The sequence below is a fragment of the Hylobates moloch genome, unplaced genomic scaffold (assembly GCF_009828535.3).
Source record: "Hylobates moloch isolate HMO894 unplaced genomic scaffold, HMol_V3 SCAFFOLD_14, whole genome shotgun sequence".
Classification (NCBI taxonomy): Eukaryota; Metazoa; Chordata; class Mammalia; order Primates; family Hylobatidae; genus Hylobates; species Hylobates moloch.
Window position 1 is genome coordinate 3280337 of NW_026652289.1, and position 26606 is coordinate 3306942.

Genomic DNA, 26606 nt, shown 5'->3' on the forward strand with positions numbered 1-26606 from the left:
AAGATCAGCCTAGCCAAAATGGTGAAACCCCATTTCTACGAAAAATACTAAAATTAGCCAGGCGTGATGGTGCGTGCCTGTAATCCCAGCTACTTGGGAGGCTGAGGCAGGACAATCGCTTGAACCCAGGAGGTGGAGGTTGCAGTGGGCTGAGATCGCGCCACTGCACTTCAGACTGGGCAACAGAATGAGACTCTGTTCCAAAAAAGAAAAAAAAAAAAAAGATGCTTTACTGAATCTATAAACATTGATTCACTAACACTGATCTCATGGCCAGCAGCCCTGTAGCTCGGCCCGAAGGAAGCTTCTCTAACCCGTGTTTCCTCTGTGAGATGCGCTGCAGCTTTCTTACCTTTTGCAGTTTTGTGTGTTTTGTTCGTGATTTTGCTGTTTAAAATGCCCCCAAGCACAAAGCTGAAGAGTAACCAAACAATAACCAAAACCGTCTTTGGGTTTCCATTTGTATGGCATAGTTTTAGAAATCTTTTACTTTCAAACTATTTGTGTCTTTGAATCTAAAGTGTCTCTCATAGACAGCATATAATTAGATAATGTTTTTAATCTGTTTGGACAATTTCTGCATTTTAACTAAAGTGCTTAATCCACTTACCTAAAAATGCCTCCAAGCACACAGCTCTTCAGCACTGGGCTCGGGGACGTTTTAAAAAGCAAAATCACAAACAAAACACACGAAATGCAAAAATCGTGGCACTAAATAGACCTCGAAAAGGACACTGGTTGACCGCCTGAGGCTGCAACAAGAGGGCATAGTGTTGCCTTGTTCAACCTCAGCCAGGAATGCGTGTAAGGAGACAAATGTTTCAGCACACTCTACACATCTGTGAATGACCAGGAAAACTCTGCAATTATTGATTTGGGGTCACAAATAAATTTTTTTGGTAATTTTTTTGTAGGGACGGGGTCTTGCTTGCTATGTTACCCAGGCTCCTCTGGAACTCCTAGGCTCAAGCGATCCTCCCACCTTGGCCTCCAAAGGTGCTGGGATTACAGGCGTGAGCCACCACGCCCAGCCTACAAATATTTTTGACCAAGTAGGTGTCATGGACTGAACTGAGTTCCCCAAAAATTCCTATGTTGAAGTACTAACCCCAGGACCTCAGAGTGTGACTGTATTTGGAGATAGGATCTCTCAGGAAATGAAGTTAAAAGGAGGTCCTTCAGGTGAGCCCTAATGCGTGTGACTGGCATCCTTATAAGAAGAGGAAATTGGCCGGGCGTGGTGGCTCACGCCTGTAATCCCAACTTTGGGAGGCCGAGGCGGGTGGATCACGAGGTCAGGAGTTCAAGACCAGCCTGGACAACATGGTGAAACCCTGTCTCTACTAAAATACAAAAAAATAGCCAGGCATGGTGTCGTGCGCCTGTAGTCCCAGCTACTTGGGAGGCTGAGGCAGGGGAATCACTTGAACCCGGGAAGCGGAGGCTGCAGTGAGCTGAGATCGCGCCACTGCACTCCAGCCTGGCGACAGAGTCTCACTCTGTCTTGAAAAAAAAAAAAAAAAAAAGGAAATCTGAACAAATTCCAAAAAGAGACACCAAGAACACGTGCACCCAGAGGAAAGTCCACATGAGGGCACAACAAGAAGAGGCTCGTCTGCGAGCACAGGAAGGAGCCGGCTCCCCGACCCCACGATTTTGGACTCCCAGGCTCCAGGACTGTGAGGCAACAAATGTCTGTGGTCCCTGGCACACTGACATCACAGGGAATTCCCAAATCTGGAATGCATGAGTCATGAGGAGAGACTGTATTTCTGTAATCTTCACATTAGCACAGTTTTATTTCTTGTTCTAAACATTTACTGAGTGGAAATTGTCCAGTGAACTTCCAGTCATGGGGCCACTCCCGACACTGCAGACGCAGCCACCTGCATTTGCTTGGAGCGGCTTTGAAGGCCGGGTGCAGGTGCACTGGGGGAGGGGTTCTTATCTCCAGCCCCGTGGTTCAACATATTTCTGTGCTTAAACGAGAAATTTCGCATAACAACAACAGCACTCACAAAGAAACCGAGCTGGAAGTATTTCAGTTCTGTCATTCTGCATGACCTCTTGGTGTTTTCATTCTGTGTTTCAAATGTGAGACTGTGAAACCAGAGCACAAACGGAGGTTTGTGAAACGGAGCACAAACGGAGGTGTAGTGCTGAAGCTGAGATGTTAGCTCATGCATGAAAGAAATCAGTGAATTTGGATATCTTTAACATTGAAATGCATTTTTTTCTGTTAATTGCTTTAAAGAATGAATCAAGAAAATCATGATTATCCGTGATTATTACATAACTATCCTGAAAATAATTTTGCGGTATGGAGGATGGAATATTCAAAACTGTGACTCACTCTGGTGTCAAATAGCCTGGGGGCACCACCGGCCTGGGGCTCCTCAAGCTCCTTGCTGGCGTCCAGTGGCCTCTGGCAGCCCAAGTGTGAGCAGACTGAGACTGTTTGGGGAGGCCTGGAGCCCTTTGGCTCTGCCCTCAGTCTGCCTCTGAGCCAAAACCTACAGCCGGCCTTGTCACCAGCAACGCTGGGACGCCAAGGTAGAGATGATATAGGAAACAAGGGTCCCCCTAGGATGTCTGAAGGGTGAGGTGAGCTTCTTCCTGTGTCTCCCACACCACCGCCCAGTGGCACAGGGTCCCCTGGGCCTGCCCGGGACAGCCTGCAGGAGCCCGGCCCCAGCACACAGGCCCCAGGCTGGTGTGAGCTGGGTCAGGGGAAGGTCCGCCTGGGGACAGGAAGGGCCATGGAGAGAGAGGTCTGCCCAGGAGGCCCCAAGGACCCCTCGGGGAAGATGCTGGCCTCTCCAGGCAGCCTGGCACGGAAGCAAAGGGCTGCAAGTCAAGTGTCTGACTCCCAGGCCAGGGCTGGGGAGGGCAAGAACAAGGCTGGTCCTGTAGCCTGCCACCTGGGGAGGGCACGGGGGTAGGCAAACAGCTCAGCCCCGCAGGCACACCGGGGTCTGTGTAAACATGGTCACCCTGGGTACGGGCGGCCCTTCCTCACTGGATGTCTCGTGGTTCTCCTGGCCTCCTGGAGAGTAACCGTCACTCCTGCCCGTGCCCTGGACCAAGACCCTGGCGAGTGTGACCAGCTCAGGGCAGACCCAGCCAGAGCACCCAGTGGGCCCCAAAGGACAAGCCTTGGGTTAAGGGGGCACGGGAGGGGGTCACCGCAGAGCCAGCAGCTTCCAGAGAAGGCTGAGGGTGGGGACCCGGGTGTAGCCCAAGGTGCCAGTGCCCACCTGGGGTCTTGGTGGCCTCAGGGAGAATGCGGGCCGGGTGCCGCGCGCAGCTCCATCCAGCCTGACCCTCGGTCCCGGCCCCGCCCTGGGCCACTGCTGCTGGGTCCCCCCTCACAGATGCAGGGACTGCGCAGGCGGCAGGGTCGGATGGACGCAGCCTCCACATGGGCCCCACCTAGGCCATCTGCGCCCCAGCAAGGGAGGCGCCAGCCCAGCATGCCTGGCTCAGCGCAGTGCCACCACAGGCCCGACCCTCACGCCCCCGCCCTGGGGAAGAAAAAGTAAGAGTTTCACAGAGATCAGAAAAAGAAAAGGCGCGCCCCTCCCAGAGCTGAGCAAGGCCACGGGGCAGGGCTGGCCCCTGTGCCCACCAGCCCTCGCGGGGGCCGTCCCACCCGGGAGAGGCCTCAAGGCCATTGGCTGCCTCGACGGGAACTGCAGCCCAGTGGGGCCTGCAGCCAGAGCCTCAGGCCTGTCGCAAGTGTGGAGCCCCGCCGCCTGAGGACGTTCTGCAGGGTGGGCAGCGCTGGGGATGGCGCAGGGGGACCCTCCCTCCCGGCCCAGGAGCTAGGCAGGACCGAGTGTGGGCTGCATGGGGCTCCTGAGGGTGGAGAAGGGGTGGGAGGCCAAGGGAACAGACGGGCAGATGTGCGGGAGCTGGGTGGGAGGGCAGGACTCCAACTGGTCTGGGAGCGTGTGCGGGGGTGTGGTGTATATTTGATATGTGTGGTGTGTGGGGTGTGTATGTTGGATATGTGGTGTGTGATGTGTGTGCGGTGTGGTGTGTGAGTGGTATATGTGTGGTGTGTGGGGTTTCTGTGATGGGTGTGGTGTGTGTGGTGTGTCTGTGATGTGTGTGGTGTGTGTGTGGTGTATATGTTATGTGATGTGTGTGGGGTGTGTGCAGTATATGTGTGGCACGTGGTGCTTCCGTGATGTGTGTGGTGTGTGGGATGTGTGTGGTGTGTGGGGTGTGTGTGGTGTATGTGTGATGTGTGTGTGGTGTGTGGTGTACAGTGTACCATGTATAGTGTGTGTGGTGTGTGTGTGTGTGATGTGTCTGGTATGTGGTGTGTTGTATATGTGATGTGTGGGGTGTGTGTGTGGTGTGTGGTGTATATGTGATGTGTATGGTATATGTGGTGTGTGATGTGAGTGGTGTGTGTGTGGTGTTTATGTGATGTGTGGAGTGTGTGGAATGTGGTGTGTGTGGTATATGTGTGGTGCGTGATGTTTCTGTGGTGCGTGTGGTGTGTGATGTGTGTGGTGTGTCTGTGATGTGTGTGATGTGTGTGTGGTGTATGATGTGTGTGCAGTGTGGTGTATCTGTGGTGTGTGTGATGTGTATGTTGTGTATCTGGTGTGTGATGTGTGTGGGGTGTGTGTGGTGTGTGTGTGGTATATCTGTGGTGTGTGTCTGTGTGGCGTGTGTTGTATAGGTGGTGTATGGCGTGTGTGTGATGTTTGGTGTGTGTCTGTGGTGTGTGTGCCTGGGGGTGTGTAAGCCACTGTCTCAGAGATCCTTTTTCTCGAATCTCTCTACAGATGGAGACCTGTCGGGAGGTTTTTCCCGGCCTCTGCGATGGCTCCTCCGCGGCTCCCTGGCATTGTTTCTGTGGCCCAGCTTAAGCCTGTCCTCAGCGATTTGCCGCCCCGCTGCACCCGAGCTCAATGCCAGCCCCCTCACACAAAGGCGACATTCACTTCATCTACAGGATTCCCGTAACGCCAGCAGTCTGCCCCACAAAGGCTGGCGCTGCAATTTTCCACTCCAGGGCCCCGCGGGGCTCACACACAAATCCGCCTGTGTAGGGCGGATGGGGCATTGTTGTGGCTCAGCGGGGAATGTGCCTGAGCTAAGCCCTCGCCCTGCTTCTCCTCGAGGTCAGCAGGTTAGACAGGATGGTCCCCCGCAGACCCCCGAGCTGCCCTCAGAGTGGAACGTGGGGCCAGTCATGTCCCGCCAGCCCCTTCCAGAACAAAGCCGGCAGGCAGAGTGTGCCATAGACCCCTGAGGCCCTCCGAGGCTGGAGTGAAGTTGGGGAGAGGATCCTCTTTCGGGGGTTTAGAGATAATTCTGTCCCACAGCACACACTGGGCGCTCACCACTGCCAGGACATGCAGGTCATGGGTGACGGGGACAGAGCCAGTGACGTCCCGCCCTCCCCCTGCTGGCCAGCACCTGGTGCGCCCATCAGGGGGTATCACTTTTACGGTGGCAGCAAATGCTACTTCATTGAGTTTATTTTTATCACGAAAATTTTTACACAGTCTCAAAACTAGAGACCATGGAACAATGAGCCCTCCACATACTCATCAGCCAGATCCAACAATCAGGAGGATTTTGCCCCCCTTCCCGGCTCTCTTGGTTTTTTTCTTTACTGGAGTATTTTAAAGCAAAGCACAGACGCCACGTCATTTCACCCCCGCGCACTTCAGGTGCCTCTCCTACAAATGGAACATTTCTTTATATAAGCGCAAATTCCCTCTCATGTTTGACAGGATTCCTAACAATTTCTTGATGTCATCTAAAACCTAGTCCCTCATCAGATAATCCTGATTGTCTCAAATATGTTCTTTTACAGTTGATGTGTTTGAATCATGACCCAAAAAGAATCTGCTGGCTGCTCTGGTTGTGACGTAGGTAGCATTTTTTCTGAAATTGCTTCTGCGTTCCTGAAAAGGTCATACGTCTTTTCCTCTTTTGATGTGTTAATACAAAGAACGTTATGAATCAGTTGTCTAATGCTAAACCAATCTCACATGATTGGAACCCACCCAGCTTAGTTACTGTCCTAGCCCAGCTTTCCAAGAAGAGGGAGCCTGGGGAGACGTCTAGGTGTGGATGTTTTGTTGGGAGGTACCATCCCAGGGAAGTGAAAGGGAGGTGAGGAAGGGAGGGAGGGTACTTTGCAGAACTGGCTCTTCCTTCTCATCTCCAGGTGGCCAAATCTGCTCCAAAGGATGGCGGTTTCCCTCACCCCATCCCCAACTTTCTGATGTGTCTTTCTGGGCCCTTCGGGGAACCATGGGGCAGCAGAGCCCTTGGGATCGGGGCAGCTCAGCCTGAGGCTCCCACCAGGATGGGTGGGGGCACCCCAGCCCAGGCTTGCCTCCGAGGAGCGCTAGATGGGATGGTGGGTTCAGCTCTGTTACATTTAGGATTTTCCACCTATGCTCTGAATGCAGCTGGCCTGTAACTCTCTCTTGTATTGTCCTTATCTGGTTTTGATACCAAGTTTATAACCACCTTATAAAACGGAGGGTAGGCCGGGGGCAGTGGCTCACCCCTGTAATCCCAGCACTTTGGGAGGCTGAGGAGGGTGGATGGCTTGAGCTCAGGAGCTTGAGACCAGCCAAGGCAACATGGCAAAACCCTGCCTTTACAAAAAACACGAATATTAGACAGATGTGATGGCGTGCACCTGGAGGCTGAGGTGGGATGATGACTGAGCCCAGGAGGCAGAGGTTACAGTGAGCAGAGATTGCACCACCGCACTCCAGCCTGGGCAACAGAACCAGACCCTGTCTCAAATAAAAATAAACAAATAAAATGAGAGGTGAGGGAAGCATGTTTTCTAATTTTCTTTTCTTTGGAAGAGTTTCTATAAAATTGAAACTGTTCTTACTTGTTGGTAAAACTCACCAGTTAACATCTAGGAATGTTATCTTTTATTTGGGGCTTTTTTTTTTTCCTACTGATTCCATTTTTTAATGGATATAGGACTTCTGGTGTTTAGAAAATCCTCCTTTGTGTAGGTATCACACTCACGGGCATGCAGCGTCCCCCAGGGTGCTCGGATTCCTTGGTGACCTCCTCCAGCCTCACAAACGTGGTGGGCAGTTGGTTTTTTTTCTCATCCCTCTTCTTGTTTGTCTCCACCTTTTTCTTGATTAATTGGGGCGGTTTATCAATTTTATTAGATTTTGGCTTCGTTGATCCTCTCTACAGTATGTCATTTTTTATTTCATTCATTTCTACTCATATCTTCTTTTCTTCTTCTTCTTTTTTTTTTTGGACATGGAGTCTCCCTCTGTCACCCAGGCTGGAGTACAGTGGTACAATCTCGGCTCACTGCAACCTCCACCTCCTGGGTTCAAGCAATTCTCCTGGCTCAGCCTCCTGAGTAGCTGGGATTACAGGTGCTCACCACCATGCCTGGCTAATTTTTGTATTTTTAGTAGAGATGGGGTTTCACCCTGTTGGCCAGGCTGGTCTCGAATCTTTCTTTTGCTCTTTCCTCTGGATTATTCCACTGTTAATGTTTGTAAATCTAACGTGGTAACTTTGCTATGAGTTTTACCTTTTCTTCGCTCAGTGTCAGCGTGAAGATGGTTGTTCCTTTTCTCACCGTGGCCGCATCCCACAGGTTTAGCTGGAGAGCTGGGGCTCTTCCCGCAGTACCCTGGAGGGAGCCGGGGCTGGCCCTGCAGGAGCCGCTGTACAGCCCAGTGAGGGGCTTTCAGACATCTGGGAGCGAAGCCACACAGCGGCTTCTGCAGTCAGTCACCGGGCAAGACTCAACACTCACTGTGTGTTTGTTCTTAGCCCACCTGACCCAGAAATGACTGGAGGCAGGCAAGAGGGGCTCAAGCTTTGGGCATTGGCTGTGTTCAGAGGAATGAACAGTTCCTAGGCCAGTGCTGGAGGAGGGAGAGGAGCTGTTGACGCATCACCCGTGACAGTGACGCTGCTGCTGTCACCACACCAGGGGTGTCCTGAGTGCTTCACCTGAGTGGGACCCTGCACCCCCCACAGAAACCCTCTGCAGTCAGAACCACGGCGACCCGGGTGCCGGGAAAGCAGCTTCGGCACCGTCCGGAAAGTTACAGGAAGCTCCTGGAAGCTTCGAGAAGCAGAGCCCAGGCTAAGCCCGCCACGATGCTGCCCGCTTCGTGTGGTCTGGGCGTGGAATGTCTCCCTTTGCTTTTCTGCACAAAACACTGCTGCGCTGCCAGTCCTCAAGATCCGATCTGCGGTCCTAGCCCGCCCAGGGCACTTGTTTCCCCTTCAAAGACCTCTCAGCAGACAATTGTTTTTCACGCCCTCTGGAAGGGAACACTCAGGCCACCGGTGACGGGCGACGTGGCTGAAGGCATGGGACACAGTGGGTGCTTAGTCTCTCCAGGAATCAACCCAGGCTCACCGAGGAGGCTGGACACAGCTCTGGGCGTGAGGACAAGGCGGGTTTGCCTTTGGTTCCTGAGCAGCACGGCCCACCTTTCCCCACCCAGAGGTTCCGCCCTGCCTCAAGGGGCAATGACAGGGGTCAGCCGGGCCTGCAGTCAGAAGCAGGTGCTCTCAGAGCCAGGCTCTGGCTCCATGACTCCACGTGCCTGGTCAAGGCGAAGGCGCTAAGGAGCCCCCCCAACCCCCTGCCGCCTGAGGGAAAGCAGGGAGGTGGGCTGCTGGGGGGTGTTGGCTCCCCCACATCAGGGGATCGAGAGGAGAAGCAGGTCTGGGGCCTTTGGAAGGTGACCTGGGAAGCAGGAGTGAGTGAGAGGGCGGGAGGTGGGGTAAGGAGCAAAGCCACCGAAGGCTCCTCCATGAGAGGGTTGCTGGTGCAGGTAATTGGGGCCGATCCCACTGAGGACGTCGACTGTGGCACTCCTAGCTCTCACGCGGGCCGAGTGGACTGAAGCTCCAAGAGCAGAGAGGCGGGGAATGCGGCCCCTCGGAAACGGCCCCCTTAGCTTCCGTGGGCTCAGAGGCAACTGCAGGGTTCTGCCCAGGGCAGCAACAGGGTCTGGCGCCAGCGCCAGAGACCATGACCCCCACCAAACCAGGGGCATCTGTCAGGGTTCCCAGAGGAACAGAACCCACAGGACAGAGCCGATAGGACAGGTGGACAGAAGGATGAATGGATGGATGGAGGGAAAGAGATTTATTTGAAGAGATTGGCTCAGCAATTGTGGGGGCTGTCACTTCCAAAATCTGCAGGGCAGGCAGCAGGCTGGAGACTCAGGCAAGAGCTGACTGAGGTCTCGAGTCCATGTTCTGCAGGGCGGCATGCTGGAGACCCAGGCAGGGTTTCTGTATTGCAGTCTTTTTTTTTTTTTTTTTTTTTTTTTTTTGAGACAGAGTCTCGCTCTGTCGCCCAGGCTGGAGTGCAGTGGCGTGATCTCCGCTCACTGCAAGCTCCACCTCCCGGGTTCACGCCATTCTCCTGCCTCAGCCTCTCCAAGTAGCTGGGACTACAGGCGCCCGCCACCACGCCCGGCTAATTTTTTGTATTTTTTTTTAGTAGAGACAGGGTTTCACCGTGGTCTCGATCTCCTGACCTCGTGATCCGCCCGCCTCGGCCTCCCAAAGTGCTGGGATTACAAGCATGAGCCACCGCGCCCGGCCTGTATTGCAGTCTTGAGGGAGATGGAATTCCTTCTTCTTCAGGAAACTTTAGTCTTTGAACTTAAGGCCTCTGGCTGACCGGACAAGACCCACCCACACGACGGAAGGTCACCAGCTTTAAACAGAGTCTACTGACCTAAATATGACTCACATCTACACAGCTGTCCACAGCAACATCTAGATGGGCCTTTGACCAAACCGGGTGCCGTGGCCCAGCCAAGTTGATGCATGACACTAACCGTCGCACCAGGGGTGAACCCAGGAAGGTTAACTCATCACGGAACCAGGAAGGTGAGCCTTCCTGCTGCTCCCAGAGCCTTGTGGAAAGGGGGCGCATTAGGGTTGAGGAAAGAAAACCTCTTCTTAGATGATTGCTACTAAAATTACCATAACCCCCAAGAAATGGCTGCACCATGGGGGTTATTTTGTTTGTTTTTCTTTTTATCTGTTATTTTTGTACAGACAGGGTATCCTTATGTTGCCCAGGCTGGCCTCGAACTCCTGTTAAATCCCAGGGGTAAGAGGAAACCAATGGGAAGCAGAGGGACAAAGAGGGGTCGGTATCACTAAATCCAAGGGACATGGTGCTTTTTTTAAAGTGCTTTTTGAACTGTGGTAAAACATGTATAACATAAAATTTACCATCATGACCATTTTTAAGTGTACAGTTCAGTGGCATCAAGTACATTCCAGTCTTGTGCAACCATCCCTGACATCCAGCCACAGAACTCTTCATCGTGCAAAGCAAACTCTGTCCCCGTTCAACACTCCGCCCCCGTTCCCCATCCCCCAGCCCCGGTGCCACCATTCTGCTTTCTGTCTCTGTGAATCTGACTCCTCCAGGGCCTCATCAAAGGGGAGGTCACCGTACTTGTGCATCTGTGACTGGCCTCTTTGACTCAGCCTAATGTCCTCATTCCTGTCTGGCCTGCATCAGAATTCCCTTCCTTTCGAAGGCTGATAGTCCCCCGTGGGAATAGACCACATCTAGGGAACACTTCTTGAGGGCCTGCTGGGAAGTGGAGGTAGCCCAGAACTGACAGGCCCAGTTTCGGCCCTCAAGGAGCTCACAGGACAGGGAAAGCGCACTGGAGATGCGGCGAGGAAGCCACACCTGCACGGCCACACTCCTGCCTCACCCACAGCCAAGGCTGGTATTTTTGCTCCAACCCTGGCCAGCCAAGTTCTTGCCCCACCAGGGCCTCTGGGTGAGCTGCAGCAGGAAGAACATGGACAAAACCAATCATCGGCTGGGCGCGGTGGCTCATGCCTGTAATCCCAGCACTTTGGGAGGCCAAGGTGGGTGGATCACTTGAGGTCAGGAGTTCGAGACCAGCCTGGCCAACACAGCGAAACCCTGTCTCTACTAAAAATAAAAAAATTAGCCAGGCATGGTGGTGCATGCCTGTAATCCCAGCTACTCAAGAGGCTGAGGTAGGAGAATCACTTGAACCTGAGAGGTGGAGGTTGCAGTTGAGCCGAGATCGTGCCACTGCTCTCCAACCTGGGTGACAGAGGGAGACTCCTTCTCAAAAAAAAAAAAAAAAACCACACAAAAAAACTAACCATCAATGCCTGGACCTGCCTCCCTCCTTCTAGGAGCTGAGCAAGACTGCACAGCTGGCAAGGGGTACAAACGGACCCAAGCAGCCGCCTCATGAGGGGCCTGGGACAGCTCCACATGTGCTTGTTACAAACAACATTGCACGCATCTCTGAGAGCATTTCCCTACGTCAAGTTCCCAGAAGTGAAATTCCTGAATCAAATAATCAAACATCAGTCGCAATGAGAACTACAGCTCCTTCCTCACCCCCCCATGAATTTGTAAAAGCAGATATGAAATGAACAAGTAGAACGCTCACATCCTCTCGTTCCCCTTGGGGAAAATGTACAAGTGAATTTCCCTAAATGCAGTTAGATAAGCAAGAAACTTCACACACAGAAACCGATGAGATGATCTACTACTCTTTTGTGGGTTTATCCAAAATGTTGCTTCTCTATTAGAAAAAGAAAGGCCCAAGGTACGCCACAGCACAGAACTGCTGCCTCCCTCCTGCTTCCACAGCTCCCCTGGCGACACGGCCAGGCTCCAGGGGCTGGCCAGCCCTTGTTTTTAACCCTCTCAGGACACAGATTCAGGAACAAACAAAGCACTTCTCGCCTGTAACCTGAGCATCTCAAAACCCAAGGGCTGGCTGGACATGGTGGTTCACACCTGTGACCCCAACACTTTGGGAGGCCAAGGGAGGAGGATAATTTGAAAGCTGGAGGTCAAGGCTGCAGTAAGTCAAGATGGCGCCACTGCACTCCAACCTGGGTATATTAGTCCGTTTTCATGCTTCTGATAAAGACATACCCGAGACTGGGAAGAAAAAGAGGTTTAATGGGCTCACAGTTCCATGTGGCTGGGGAGGCCTCACAATCATGACAGAAGGCACATCTCACATGGTGGCCACAAGAGAGAATGAGGGCGAAGCAAAAGCAGAAACCTCTTATAAAACCATCAGATCTCATGAGACTTACTCACTACCACGAGAACAGTACAGGGGAACCACCCCCATGATTCAATTATCTCCCATCGGGTCACTCCCACAACACGGGGGAATTATGGGAGTACAATTCAAGATGAGATTTGGGGCTGGGTGCGGTGGCTCACACCTATAATCCCAGCACTTTGGGAGGCCAAGGTGGGTGGATCACCTGAGGTCAGGAGTTCAAGACCAGCCTGGCCAACATGATGAAACCCCATCTCTACTAAAAATACAAAAAAAATTAGCCAGGCATGGTGGTCTGTGCCCTTAATCCCAGCTACTCGGGAGGCTGAAGCAGGGGAATCGCTTGAACCCTGGAAGTGGAGGTTGCGGTGAGCCGAGATTGCGCCACTGCACTCCAGCCTGGGCAACAAGAACGAAACTCCGTCTCAAAAAACAAAACAAAAAAAAGATGAGATTTGGGTGGGGACACAGCCAGACCACATCACTGGGTGACATAATGAGACCCTGCCTCTAAAAATAAAAATAAAAATAAATTCTTTAAAAACCACAAGGGCTGACTGCCAAGGTCGGGGAGCCCCAGGGGGCTGGCCATGGTGGGGGAGTTCACAAGAGAGGAGGGTCTCTGCTGCTCCCGGCCACCTTACAGCAGGTGTTCCCACATCAGTATCTGTGCACGTTGATGAGTTTGGGCACAGAAATTCAACAGAGCGCTGCCTCATTCACATTTGCATCCCCAGGGACTGGTGCACAGAAGGGTTCAGGAAATCCATTTGTGCATGAGTGGGTGTTTTTTTTTATTTCCTTGCTCCATGAGACCTGGACAAAAAGGAAGAGAAAGTTCTAGCCAGGTGGACACCAGCAGGCTGTCACCTGGAGTCCAATCCGAGAGTGTCAATCTGTTTTTCCCACCTGCCATCCCCTCTGCCCACCCTTAGGAGTTGTTTGACCACCAGCACCTCACACCTAGCGGACACCCCAGGGGCTTCCAGAACCCCAAGCTCATGGCATTTTTGTGTTTCTAACTTGAAAGTCCACCAGCTCCTGCCATCCCAGAACAGGCTGTTTCCTTGGAGTTCACGCAGAGAACCTCAGAGCTGGGAGGAGGCGAGAGCCCCAGACCACACGTGACCAAGGTCCAACCGCAAGACTGTCAGGGACGGCGACTGTTTGTCCACCGCCCATGCTCTGCTCTTTCTGTTCTCCTACCCAGGCTTTTCATTCCTCTGAGCCTCAGTTTCCCCAACTATAAAATGGAGATGAAGGCAATGACCACTCACCTAAACAGCACCACAGCTGCCAGAGGCAGGATGGCCAGCTCCATGGCCTACAGAGGAGGAAGCTGAAGAAAGAGCGACTGAGAAACTGGACCTCTGAGGGCTCAAAGTCACGCATGGCCTGGGGTGGCTCTGGGAGCTGGAGGGAGGCAGCTGGCTCCATTCTGGCCCCTGATCCATGGGACATCCTCCCCTTGCTGAATGGGCATGCAGACCGGCCACCTCCACCCAGTCGCCCCTGACACAAATGCCCACAGCCTCTTCCAGCCCCTACTGAGAACCTACATAAATGGTCTCAGAGAAGCCATGGCTCCGAAACTTCCACAAAGCTACCGGCATGGCGGTTCTCTCAAGCCACTGTCCACACCACCAGCTCATTCTACCTGGCTCGCCAAGGACCTGCATTGGGTGGAACTGTGTCCCCAAAGCGATGTCTTCAAGTCCTAACCTCAAGACCTATGGATGTGATCTTATTTGGAAGTGGGGTCTTTGCAGATGTAATGAGGCTAAGAAGGGGTCACACTGGAGAAGGTGGGCCCTCATCTAATGACTGACGACCCTGTAAGAGGAGAGAAATTTGGACGCACACACACAGAGAGGTCGTGTAAACACAGAGGCAGAGATAGGAGTGAGGCTGCCACAGATCAGAGTTCCAAGGCTTCCAGCACCCACCAGCAGCTGGCAGAAGTGAGGAAGGGAACTCTCCTAGAATCTCAGAGGGGGCGCGGCTCCGCCCACACCTGGAATTCAGACTTCTGGCCTCCAGAGCCATGACAGAGCACATGTCTATGGTTTAAGCCCCTCATTTTGTGGTACTTTGTTGGGCTGCCCCGGAACACTGATGCAAGCCTAGATTCGTCCATTTTCCCACTGCTATAAAGAACTTCCGGCCGGGCGCGGTGGCTCACGCCTGTAATCCCAGCACTTTGGGAGGCCGAGGTGGGTGGATCACCTAATGTCAGGAGTTCGATACCATCCTGGCCAACATGGTGAAACCCCAACTCTACCAAAAATACAACAATTAGCTGGGAGTGGTGGCAGGCACCTGTAATCCCAGCTACTCAGGAGGCTGAGGCATGAGAATCGCTTGAATCCAGGAGGCGGAGGTTGAAGTGAGCCGAGATCGTGCCACTGCACTCCAGCCTGGGTGACAGAGCAAGACTCTGTCTGAAAAAAAAAAAAAAAAAAAAAACTTACTTGAGACTGGGTAATTTCTAAAGGAAAGAGTTTTCATTGACTCAGAGTTCTGCATGGCTGGGGAGACCTCGGGAAACTTACAGTCATGGCTGAAGGGGAAGCAGGCACCTTCTTCACATGGTGGCAGGAGAGAGAGAGCAAGAGCGAGCGAAGGGGGAAGAGCCCCTTATAAAACCATCAGATCCCATGAGAACTCACTTGCTATCATGAGAACAGCCTGGAGGAAACCGCCCGCATGATCCAGTCGCCTCCCTCCTTCAACACCTGGGGATTACAATTCGAGGTGAGATTTGGGTGGGGACAGAGCCTCACCACATCATAGCCATTCTGTCCTCCCTGCCCTGCCTCAAGACCTGGAGTGTTTCTGAGAGTGGGCCCAGCACAGGGAGGAGGTGGGTCAGGACACTCAAGTCCTGGTCCAGCTCCCACTCATAGCTGGGGTCCTGGCCGGTGACTCCAGCTCCCTTTCTGCTGTCTCCCTGTCTATAAGACAAGGGGCTGGGCCAGCCATCTCAAGGTCCTCTCCAGTTCCATGTTCCCAGGGCTGAGCAGGTCCTGGGCCTTGGTGTCGCAGAGCCCAGCATCATGGGCCCACCCGGGAGAGGTATCGGGATGTGTCTTTGTCACATCATAAGTCAGGTAGAAAGATGTGTGGGACGTGGCTCTGCCCCCAGTCAGGACGGTGGACACATGCAAACGCCGCACAGATGCACCCTGCCCCGACACCGCCCAGAGCGCCTGGGTGGCTTCCTGAATGGCGAGGCGCGGTGGGCACTCATGGGTCTGCCGTGCACCCCACCTGCAGGGCACGTGCCCAGCAGACAGCAAGGGCTGAATGACAGGTGACAGGACGGCCGCCAGGCAGGCCAAGGCGGGGCCAAAGGCAAGGGTGGCTGCTCGGCTGCAGGGCACGGACACTCAGCCTCTATTTCCTCCTGGGGTGGCAAGGGAGGGGTGAGGGAGGGTCAGACCAGATATGACCATGCTTCAGACCACGCGGGAAGTCCTGGGAAGGAGTGGAGCCCGCTTCAGCTGAAGGGACAGAGGGGGAGGCAGGGGCCAGACAGCGCCGACCACCTGAGACCCAGGCAAGAGACAGTATGGTGGGTGGGGGTGCTGCCCAGTAAGGGCTGGGGGAGAGGACTGAGGAAACCCTCCCTCCATCAACGTGCCTGGGAGCCCTGCCAGGTGAGAGCCCTGTTGTTCCTGGATGACTGTGGACCGCTCACTCCGGCCCCTCAGCCCCTACCCAGCCTGCCCCCAGGAGCAGCACGGCTCAGCACCAGCATCTCTCCAGCTGGCAGCTGCCCCACTGGGATCCCCCAAATGCCCCGCAAGCCAAGGTGTGCAAGCCCTGCACACCGATGGCCGGAGGGCAGCCCCTGTGCTGTGTTCCAGATGGAGGGAGGGGTGGGGAGGGGGGAGCTACACTGGGGAGGGCTGCGCCGGTCACTGCCAGGGAGGGAAAGCCTCAACACCACCCCTCTTATCCCCTCATCCCCCGCAGCCTCCCAGCAAGGTTGTGGCCCACAGCAGACGCTCCCCATGAGGTAGAGCCCCGTTTCCACACCTGGAGCAGCTGCACCTGGAGGTGGGGCTCATCTCCATACCTGGAGCAGCTGCCTGCCCCAGGGCAGAAGCCGCTGCCCGCAGCCAGGTGGGGCCAGGTGGCAGTCCTGGTCAGTGGACTGAGCATGAGGGGATGTGTGCCCAGCAGCAGGGACTACTGTGCACTGAAGGCCAGGGCCACTGGATTGGGACAAATACAACAGGTCCTCAAATTCCATCGTTTCATTCTAGGGAGCGGTGAGGAGGTCTCCCCAGGTCCGCATGGGTTTTCTCCAGGTCCTCCAGTTTCCTCTCACATCCCAAGTACACACCGCAGCCTCATGGCATGTCTACATGGGCCTAGTCTGAGTGAGTGTGGGTGTACCACGGAGGCCTGTCCTATCCAGGGCGGGTGCCCGCCTTGGCCCTGAGCTGCCAGGATGTGCCCTGGTCACCTGCCACCCTGAACTGGGAAAGCAAGTTGGAAAATGAATGAATAAATGAATATAAATTATTGAATAAAAATTATAAAGCCTATGGTAATCACACAAACGCATGCCAACAAATGCCACGTGTGAGGGTGTTCAGGGAGCCACCATATTCACGGTCGCTTGTCTTTCAGCTGTGCAGTGGGAGGAGGTGCTCCCAACAGCTTGTGCTTTGCAGACATTGATTCCTTGATTTCACCATCACCACTACCACCGCCGTCACTCGTGGACTTCCCAAACATTGGGTAGATAATGATCTCACTTGTTTGTATTAATCTTTCTTATGTAGGTATAGCTACCTCTACATGTAGGGATAGTTTACATTTATTTCAATGTTTAATGTTAGAAGTGTTTGGGTCTTTAGAAATTTGGTGGTGTTTTTTTTGTGTGGGTTTTTTTTGGAAATAGGGTTTCGTTCTGTCGCCCAGGCTGGAGTGTGGTGGTGTGATCACAGCTCACCGCAACCTTAGCCTCTGAGGCTCAAGCAATCCTCCCACCTCAGCCTCCTAAGTAGCTGGGACCATAGGCATACACCACCTTTCCTGGCTAATTTGAGGGGTATTTTTGTAGAGATGGGGTTTCATCATGTCGCCCAGGCTGTTTTGAACTCCTTGCCTCAAGAGATCTGCCACCTCAGCCTCCCGAAGTGCTGGGATTACAGGTGTGAGCCACCACGCCTGTTCTGGTGATGTTTTGAGAACAGAAATATGCCTTTTTTTTTTTTTTGAGACAGATTTTGACACTTATTGCCCAGGCTGGAGTGCAATGGCGCAATCTCGGCTCACTGCAACCTCCACCTCCCAGGTTCAAGCGATTCTCCTGCCTCAGCCTCCCGAGTAGCTGGGATTACAGGCATGCGCCACCATACCCGGCTAATTTTGTATTTTTAATAGAGACAGCGTTTCTCCATGTTGGTCAGGCTGGTCTTGAACTCCCGACCTCAGGTGATCTGCCCGCTTTGGCCTTCCAAAGTGCTGGGATTACTGGTGTGAGCCACTGCGCCCAGCCTATGCCATAGGAATTTAACTCTTGTTTATATCAACTAGCCTATGGTAAAATTGGTTTCATTATATGTTGTCTTGCTTAAAGTCACAGTTTCCAGGAACCTGTGATGAAATCGAGGACTTACTGTATGCCATTATCTGTTAAAAAGATATGATAAGTACCAACCCATGGCCCCTGTTTCCATGGGGCCTAAGATGAAATGCCCAAGGTAAAGGCGATGGCTTCCATCTCCCAGTCCCCCGAGCCTGTCTGAGCTCCAATACTGGTTCTCTGCCCTTTGCAGTACCCCTTGGGAAACACTGACTTTCCTCCCCCAATCCAGTGGTCCCAAATAATCATCTCTGTAGTTGCAGAAGTGGAGAAGTGGACTGAGCCTTCACATTGCCTAAAAGATGGAGAACTCCGCCCTCTAGTGTCCATCACCACAGCAAGTGGGACACTTCCATTTCCAAAGTGGAAAGACCGTGCCTTTAAAGATGTAACCCCAGCGGAGGTCAAGATCTGAAAGGGGCAAATTCTTTCCATGACTCCAGCCTGATACAGACACCCACAACCCTCCCGCCACTTGTAAGATTTGATACGAAACCAGCTTCTAACAGCTGCCAAACTAAAATGCCTTAGAGACATGGGGTAACCAAATTACAAACGCACGTTCCATGTGATGCAGCCCTTCCACCTCTAGAACTGTATCCTACAAATACAGAGTCGCACATGTGCAGTCACCTGTGCACAAGATTACTGTTGCAGCTTTTGGTGTTAGTGAAAAACGGACACTCCCTAAATGTGCACCGTAGAGGGTAGGTGTACCAGCCTCGGCTGCATGCAACAGCCTGCAGTGGTTGAAAAACGAGGAAATCTGCACATCCATGTTCACAGCAGCATCATTCACAACAGCCAAGAGGTGGAAACAACCCAGACGTCCACCAACAGGCCAACAGATAAACACAACGTGGTCTCTACATGCAGTGAAATATTATTCAACTTTAGAAAGGAAGGCGTTTGGACACATGCTACCACATGGATGAACCTTGAAGACAATACGCTCAGTAAAATAAAACAGTTACAGGCTGGGCGCAGTGGCTCACGCCTGTAATCCGAGTTTGGGACCAGCCTGACCAACATGGTGAAACCCTGTTTCTACTAAAAATATTTTTAAAAAAAATTGCTGGGAGTGGTGGCACACACCTGTAATCCCAGCTACTCGGGAGGCTGAGGCAGGAGAATCACTTGAGCCCAGGAGCGCAAGTTGCAGTGAGCTGAGATTGCACCACTGCACTCCAGCCTGGGCGATAGAACCAGATTCTGTCTCAAAAAAAAAAAAAAAAAACAGTCACAAAAGAACAAATGACTGTACTTATTTGAGTTTCTGAGAGGAGTCATATGCATAGAGATGGACAATAGAATGGTAGGTGTCAGGGGCTCAGGTAGGGAGAACAACAGGCAGTTAGTGTTTCATGGGGACAGAGTTTTGATTTTGCAAGACAAAAAAAAGTTCTGGAGGTTGGTGGTAGTGATGATTGCACAACAATGCAAATGTACTTAATATCACTGAACTGTACACTTATTAGTAAAATGGTTAAAATGGTGAATTTTATGTTACGTGTATTTTACCATTAAAAAATGAAGAAATTTCTTTGCTATTGTGGCACACACACAAAAAGAAATTCTTTGTTTTCGTATCTCCTTCCTTCTAGCGATATGGAAATATCTCCAACTTATTACATAAAAATAAGGTGGAGAACAACGTATGTATGGTGTGCTAACATTTCTGCCAAAACAGGAAATACATATGCAATTGCTTGTAACTACATAAAATATCTCTAGGACCCACATGAAACTGGTCACGCTGGCTGCTCCTGGTGAGGTTGTAGGAGGTTGAGCACAGAGCCAGCAGGGGACTTTTTGGTTATTTTTATTTTGAACCGTGAGAAGGTATTAATCACACATACAGTAAGCAAAATAAAAAAGCCATTTTGGGAAAGAGTAAAGCCATTTATGGAAAGCCACAAATATGGGTTGCCTGCATACAGGCTGGTGTAATGGTGGTACAGATCACCATTATTCTGCTGGAAATAAAACTGACCTATATGGACCCCAGGTGCAGACCTGTTATGAACTGAATATTTATCAAAATTAAAATGTTGAAACCCTAACCTCCTACGGTGTTAGGAGGTGAGGACTCAGAGGTAATAAGGTTATGAGGATGGGGCCCTATAATGAGGTTAGTGCCTTTATAAGAAGAGAGAAGAGAGCTTGCTCACTCTCTCCCTCTCCTCACCATCTGAGGATACAATGAGAAGGCAGCTGTCTGCAAACCAGGAAGAGAGACTTCACTAGGAACAGGACTGACCAGCAGCTTGATCTTGAACTTCTAGCCTCCAGAACTGTGAGAAATCAATTTCTGTTGTTTAATCTGCTCATCTGTGGCGTTTGTCACAGAAGTCCCAGCTGAGGGAGATAAGACCTTAAGTCTTCTTAGGGGTTTAACTACATGGTCTGATCAATTACAGATGCTAATAAAACACAAATACCTTCCTTTTCAAAACTGAGATTCACTTGCTAAATGATTTCCCTGTGAGATCTTGTGACGACCATTCATGTGTGACTACATGGAAAGAATATGAAAGTGAGAGCCAAGCCGGGCATAGTGGCTCACGCCTGTAATCCCAGCACTTTGGGAGGCTGAGGGGGGCGGATCACCTGAGGTCAGGAGTTCGAGACCAGCCTGACCAATATGGTGAAACCCTGTCTCTACTAAAAATACAAAAATTAGCTGGGTGTGATGGTGCATGCCTGTAATCCCAGCTATTCAAGAGGCTGAGACAGGAGAATTGCTTGAACCCAGGAGGCGGAGGTTGCAGTGAGCTGAGATCTCGCCATTGTACTCCAGCCTGGATGACAGAGCGAGACTCCATCTTAAAAAAAGAAAGAGAGAGAGAGAGAGAAAGAAACAAAGAAGAAAGAAAGAAAGAAAGAAAGAAAGAAAGAAAGAAAGAAAGAAAGAAAGAAAGAAAGAAAGAAAAGAGAGAGAGAGAGAAAAAGGAAGGAAGGAAGGAAGGAAAGGAAGCCAGCCATCAGAACATGAGGCTCCCTGCGCTCTGTGCAGCAGGAAGACGAGCGTCTGTCTCCCTGGGGAGAGTTTACAGCTTTCTGCAGACCATGGCAGGAGGGTTGTGTTTCATGTCATAGACTCACAAAGTTGGGGGTTTCAGAAGGGACCCCAGGAATCAACTCCCATAGTGCAACTCCCATTCCACAGATCAACAAACCAAGGCCCAGATTGAGAAAGTGACTGTCTGAAGCCTCACTTGGCCCTCACAGCACACCAGGCCTATGCTGGGCACTTCACAGCTTTACCAAATCTTTTCCCAACAACGCCCTAAGAGGCAGGCACACTTACTATCTTAGTCTATTTTCTGTTGCTTATAAACAGAATATCTGAAACTGAGTAATTGATAAAGCAAAGGAATTTATTTTTTACAGTTACTTCTCACAGATGCCAAACTGAAATGACTTTGGCAGCTGAGAAGTCCAAGGTCAAGAGGTCAAGAGGTCACATGTGGTGAGAGCCTTCCCACTGGTCACATGGCGAGGGGGCTGCGCATGCTAATGTGCTAGTTCAGGGGTCTCTTCCTCTTCTTATAAAGCCACCAGCTCCCCTCTCATGATAACCCATCCATCCGCTAACCATGAATGAATGAATGCATGCATGAGGGCAGGGTCCAATCACCTCTCAAAGGCCCCGCCTCTCAATACGGCCACAGTGGGGACAGTGTCAGCATGAGTTATGGAGGGGACATTCAACATAGCACATAGCATCCTCATTTTACAAATGGGAGACCTTGAGAGATTAACTTTCGTGCCCAAGGTCTCAAGCTCTCCCTATGGCAGAGTCAAGATTAAGCCCAGGTCTACAGGGTTCCAGAGACCAGGCCCTAATCCCTTGTTTGCCCTGATTCCTCACACAGTGCCCATCGTCATCCTAGGCTGGCTGAGAAATGGCAATTCTGACATGGAGCAGCTGGCCCTACACCCCTGCCCCCCCATTACTCCCTGCTGCTCTTCCTTTGTCCCTTACCCGGAATGTCCAACCCCCCAGCAAAGGCTGCACCTCCACCTCCTGTCCCTTTCCCTCCACCTCCAGCCTCCACCCTGGCCCAGCCCCCACCTCCTGTCCCTTTCCCTCCACCTCCAGCCTCCACCCTGGCTCAGCCCCCACCTCCTGTCCCAGGATCACCCCTCGCCTGCCCTCTCCCTGCTGCCCTGCCCCCAACACTCTAAACTCTAGTTTTTTTAACAGGTTTATTGAGAATTAATTCAATACTATAAAGCAGCCCTTTTAAAGTGTATGATTAAGTGGTTTTTAGAGTACTCATGAAATTGTACATCCAACACCACCATCGAATTCTATCTTCATCACCCCAAAAAGAGACCCCAGGCCATTAGCAGTCTCTCTCATCCTCCCCTCACCCTGGCTGAGGCAACCCCTTACCTACCTTTTGTCTCTATAGATTTGCCTATTCCTATATTTCATAGAAATTGAATCTTAATGATACGTTGTCTTTTGTGTCTGGTTTCTTTCATGGAGCATAATGTTTTTGTCAAAGTTGCAGGTACCAAGATGAACTCACTTTTTCTTTTTTTTTGAGACAGTTTCATTCTTGTTGCCCAGGCTGGAGTGCAATGGTGTGATCTCAGCTCACTGCAACCTAGGTCTCCAGGGTTCAAGCGGTTCTCCTGCCTGAGCCTCCCGAGTAGCTGGGATTACAGGCACCCACTGCCATGCCCGACTAATTTTTGTATTTTTAGTAGAGATGGTGTTTCACCATGTTGGCCAAGCTGGTCTCAAACTCCTCACCTCAAGTGATCCTCCTGACTCGGCCTCCCAAAATGCTGGGATTACAAGGCATGAGCCACTGAGCCTGGCCTGAACTCACTTTTGTCAGACCCAAACAAAATAGGTGTGGGAAAGCCGAAAGCAGTGGGGGCTCACACTTAGGTGTCTGAGATGACTGTTTCAAGGACTTTTCTAAAACCCTTTCGTGTTCTTCGCACATCTCCTGCTTTGATAAGATCATCGCCAGACATTGTTTAGGACGGCAGTGACTCACGCAAGATGCTCCTGGAAGAACACCTGCCCAGGAACAGCCTCTCCGCCAATGAACTGACAGCAACTCTGTCTTCAGACCTCTGGGACCCATGGACTCTGTTTCTAAGCAGCTTATGTAAATCTCTTTTTGCCAATAAGAGCTCCCCTTGTGTCCCTCACCGAACGCCCTGGAGGCTTGCCATTCCATGCATTCTGGATTATAAGCCTTATTTCTACTCCTGAACAAACCCAGTGTGTATAGAGATAATTCTCTCTCGTGCCTTTTTTCTGCATTGACGTGCTCAAGGTTCACCCATGTTGCCGCATGTGTCTGCGCACCATTACTTCTTAGGGCTGGAGATTATTCGTCGTATGGATGGACCACACCTTGTTTATCCACTCGTCGGGTGAGGGACTTTGGACTGATTCCACTTTTTGGCTGTTGTGACTAATGCTGCTATGAACAGTCTTGTACAAGTTTGTAGGGACATATGTCATACTCTACGTCTGAGACTTTTAGAAACATAAACTGATCTCAATTCTCCCCTTGTTCAAATGTCTGGTAGTGTCCTCAGGGTGGTTTTAGGATGACATCATGCTCCATGCCACAGCCCACCTGATCTGGGCCAGGAGCCCCTCCCCAAACTCTGCCAGCCTCACCTGGCCCTGGACCCCCACCAAGCTCCGGGCACAGTGGTCTGCTCGCTGCTCCTCGACATAGAGCTCATTCTCCACCCGCCACCCCGCCCCTGCCGACCCCGGGCCTTCACTCACTCTCAACTCTACATCTTTTCAGGGTCACACCCTCAACACCACGACCACAGCTGCTTCACCATCTGGGCTGCTCAGGGCCTCTGAGTGCCACGCATTCTCTCCACAGCTCTAAGCACTGTCTGAAATTAGCTCACTTCTTTTCCTATTTTTTGTCTTCTCTCTCTCCCTGAACCTGGGGCCCCTGAGGGCAGGGGCCTGGTCTCATTTGCCCTGGTAACCCCAGTTCCTCAGGCAGCATCTGGTTCATAGGAGGTGCTCAAGAAATATGCAATGGATGAGGAAACAAAAGACTGAGTGACTGGAAGCCCCAGAACCCGGGCCCGGCAGAGCGTCATTCCATAAAGCACCGGCCTTTCCAAAAGCCTGGCTGTTCATGGACTGCCATGTCTGGTGTGTCTGGGTGCGGCTTCACTGGCCTGGTTGGTGGGCTGATACTGAATTTGGGGTTTTCTCCTATATCATCAGAGCACATCTCCCCTCTCATAGAGGAAGACAAATTCTTCCTCGGGTCTGCAAGACTTTTAAGACTTTTTTTTCTTTTTTTGAAACAGAGTCTCACTCCGTCACTCAGGCTGGAGTGCAGTGGTGTGATCTCAGCTCACTGCAACCTCAGCCTCCCGGGTTCAAGCGATTCTCCTGCCTCAGCCTCCCGAGTGGCTGGAATTACAGGCGTGTGCCACCATACCTGGCTAATTTTTGTATTTTTAGTAGAGACGGGGTTTCACTGTGTTGGCCAGACTGGTCTCAAATTGCTTACCTCAGGTGATCTGCCCACCTCAGCCTCCCAAAATACTGGGATTATAGGCGTGAGCCACCATGCCCTGCCTGTAAGACTTTGTAATACTTAATACTAAGTTAGGTGTGCCACCAGCATATATACATAATCATTTTCTTCTCCTTTAAATAAAAAATGAGAAAGAACAGACACATGGTACAGGGTCTGAGACAGAAAACCACTCTGGCCAGCAGCAGCATCGAAGGCACAAAGCAGCCTTTGGTTCTGCCAGGAGGCTGTCCCTCCGCCACTGAGAGAGCCCATACCCGCATCCCAGAGGCTACAGACGCCAGCTTCTGCCAGCTCTCAGGAATGCTTTGCTCCTGATCCACTTCTGCATCTACTTCCTGATGCGCTGGCTGCAGCCCAGCCGACATGCACGGCAGCAGAGAGATGGCTGTCATATCGGCTGCTCAAGCAGTCAGGGGCCAACTGGAATCCTGGCACTGGGGAGAACGTTCACCACAGCGATGGAGCTAGTCTGTGATTCCGCTTGAAAAGCCACCTGCTAGGCGGCTTGTCTGCTCTCAGCCGGGCACCCTCATGCATCTGCAGTGGCGACAGGTGGGTCTTGTTGCTGTGGGCTGTCCCTATGCAATGGGCTGTAGCTGTCCCAATGCACTGAGCTCTGTGCTCCAGCGGGCTGGCCCAGACACATTGGAGCAGTTGGCAGAGCTGAGAGAGGAAGTGTGTAGTCCCCTGGCAGCCTCAGCTCAGGGCTGGCCTGCAGTCACGTCTGCCATACCACTGCTCAAAGCCATTCTCCTAGATGAGCCACACTCAAACGAAACAGATGCCACCTCTTCAGAGGAAGAGCTGCAAAGTCATCGATTTAAAGAGCAGCAAACTCATATCGTCATTTCTTTCTTTCTTTTTGAGACCGGGTCTTGCTCTGTTGCCTAGGCTGGACTAGAACTCCTGAGCTCAAGTAATCCTCCTGTCCACAGACCAAACTGAAGGTAGACCACCTATGCTCATGTCCCAGTAACAAGACGCAGATGAACTAGGAGAGAAGGGAGTTTTTATTTCTGTAACCAGTTACAGAGAGAAGGCCTGGAAATTATCACCAGACCAACTCAAAATTACAGCGCTTTCCAGAGCTTGTATACCTTCTCAGCTATATGTCTACGTGTAAGTGTGCATTCATCTAAAGACGTAAGCGATTAACTTCGAATCTATAACTAAGATCTGAGTCCTGAAGACCTTCCTCTGGAGCCTCAGTGAATTTAATGAATCTAGCTGGGTCCAGGTGCTGGGGTGAAAACCCGGATCTGGCCTCCTGCTAAGTCATGGAGGTTTGGAGAGTTCCTTTAGTCTCCAATAAAGCTTGTTTGTGGAGGCCTGGGGAGTTTCTTCAGACCCCCAATAAAACTTATTTAATCCTAAATGGGTCCTGTTAAGAATTCCTTTGCTATCTCCTCATGCTTTAAAGCCCAGGAAAGGTCTGGGCAAAACTCTTGGTGGGCTTCTGTTATATTCCAGCCTTTGTATAAGGGCGCTGGCTCTTTCAGCTTTTAATATTTAACTTCACCACTTGGTCAGCACTGAAACAGTTGTTATGGAGACCTGTGTTAGTGAGACCTGGCCTGCCGCACCCCCACCTCAGCCTTGCAAATATGGGACTATAGGTATGTATGACCACAACCGGCTACCAAGTCCTATTTCTAAGGTGCGTGGAAACAGTAACGGAAAAACTGAGGCTATTTTCGCAAACAAAACATTCAAACAAACCATTTATAGCAGAATAAACAAATAAAAGCAGCCGGGCACGGTGGCTCACGCCTGTAATCCCAGCACTTTGGAAGGCCAAGGCGGATGGATCACAAGGTCGGGAGATCAAGACCATCCTGGCTAACACGGTGAAACCCTGTCTCTACTAAAAATACAAAAAATTCTCCGGGTGTGGTGGCGGGCGCCTGTAGTCCCAGCTACTCCGGAGGCTGAGGCAGGAGAATGGCATGAGCCCGGGAGGTGGAGCTTGCAGCGAGCCGAGATCGCAACACTGCACTCCAGCCTGGGTGACAGAGCGAGACTCTGTCTCAAAAAAATAAATAAATAAATAAATAAAAGCAAGTACTACAGATTGCATAGCCCCCATCAGGGGTCTGAGGCAGGACTCCAAAGGCAAATATACTGATATTTCTGCAGCCAAATTCATCATGCTAAGTGGAACAAATATCCCATAAACAGGATTACAGCTTGCTTCCAGCTGATTTATATAGTAATACAGTAGTTCAAGAAATAGCAAGATAACCACATACCATAAATTTTCTAGTACTTCTTACTCCCAAGGACAATGTTCACTAAAGCTTCAAACACAGGTTCAAGTGAAGCTAAATGTCTGCGAAAGAAAAA

At 51.5% G+C, this 26606-nt stretch overlaps 1 protein-coding gene and 1 long non-coding RNA gene across 6 annotated transcripts in view; both read right to left on the reverse strand.

The window, feature by feature from the left end:
- Positions 1-26606, reverse strand: part of CRYAA (crystallin alpha A) — a 58594-nt gene that overhangs the window by 7977 nt on the left and 24011 nt on the right. For 3 of the 5 annotated variants that reach the window (XM_032175501.2, XM_058427656.1, XM_058427657.1), the window contains exon 3: positions 26513-26592. Coding sequence is in view for 1 of the 5 variants with exons in the window: in XM_058427659.1 (XP_058283642.1) it covers positions 24518-24655 (138 nt within the window). In the remaining 4 variants the exon portion in view is untranslated. Of the gene's footprint in view, positions 1-24517; positions 24801-26512; positions 26593-26606 lie in introns of those variants that run through there. The other 2 variants (XM_058427659.1, XM_058427658.1) reach the window with 2 other exon arrangements.
- LOC131381181 (uncharacterized) lies at positions 11957-14839 on the reverse strand. The gene is made up of 3 exons (XR_009209728.1): positions 14771-14839; positions 13379-13440; positions 11957-12917 (listed from the first exon to the last, which is right to left on the reverse strand). It is a non-coding gene; the product is annotated as an uncharacterized LOC131381181 (long non-coding RNA).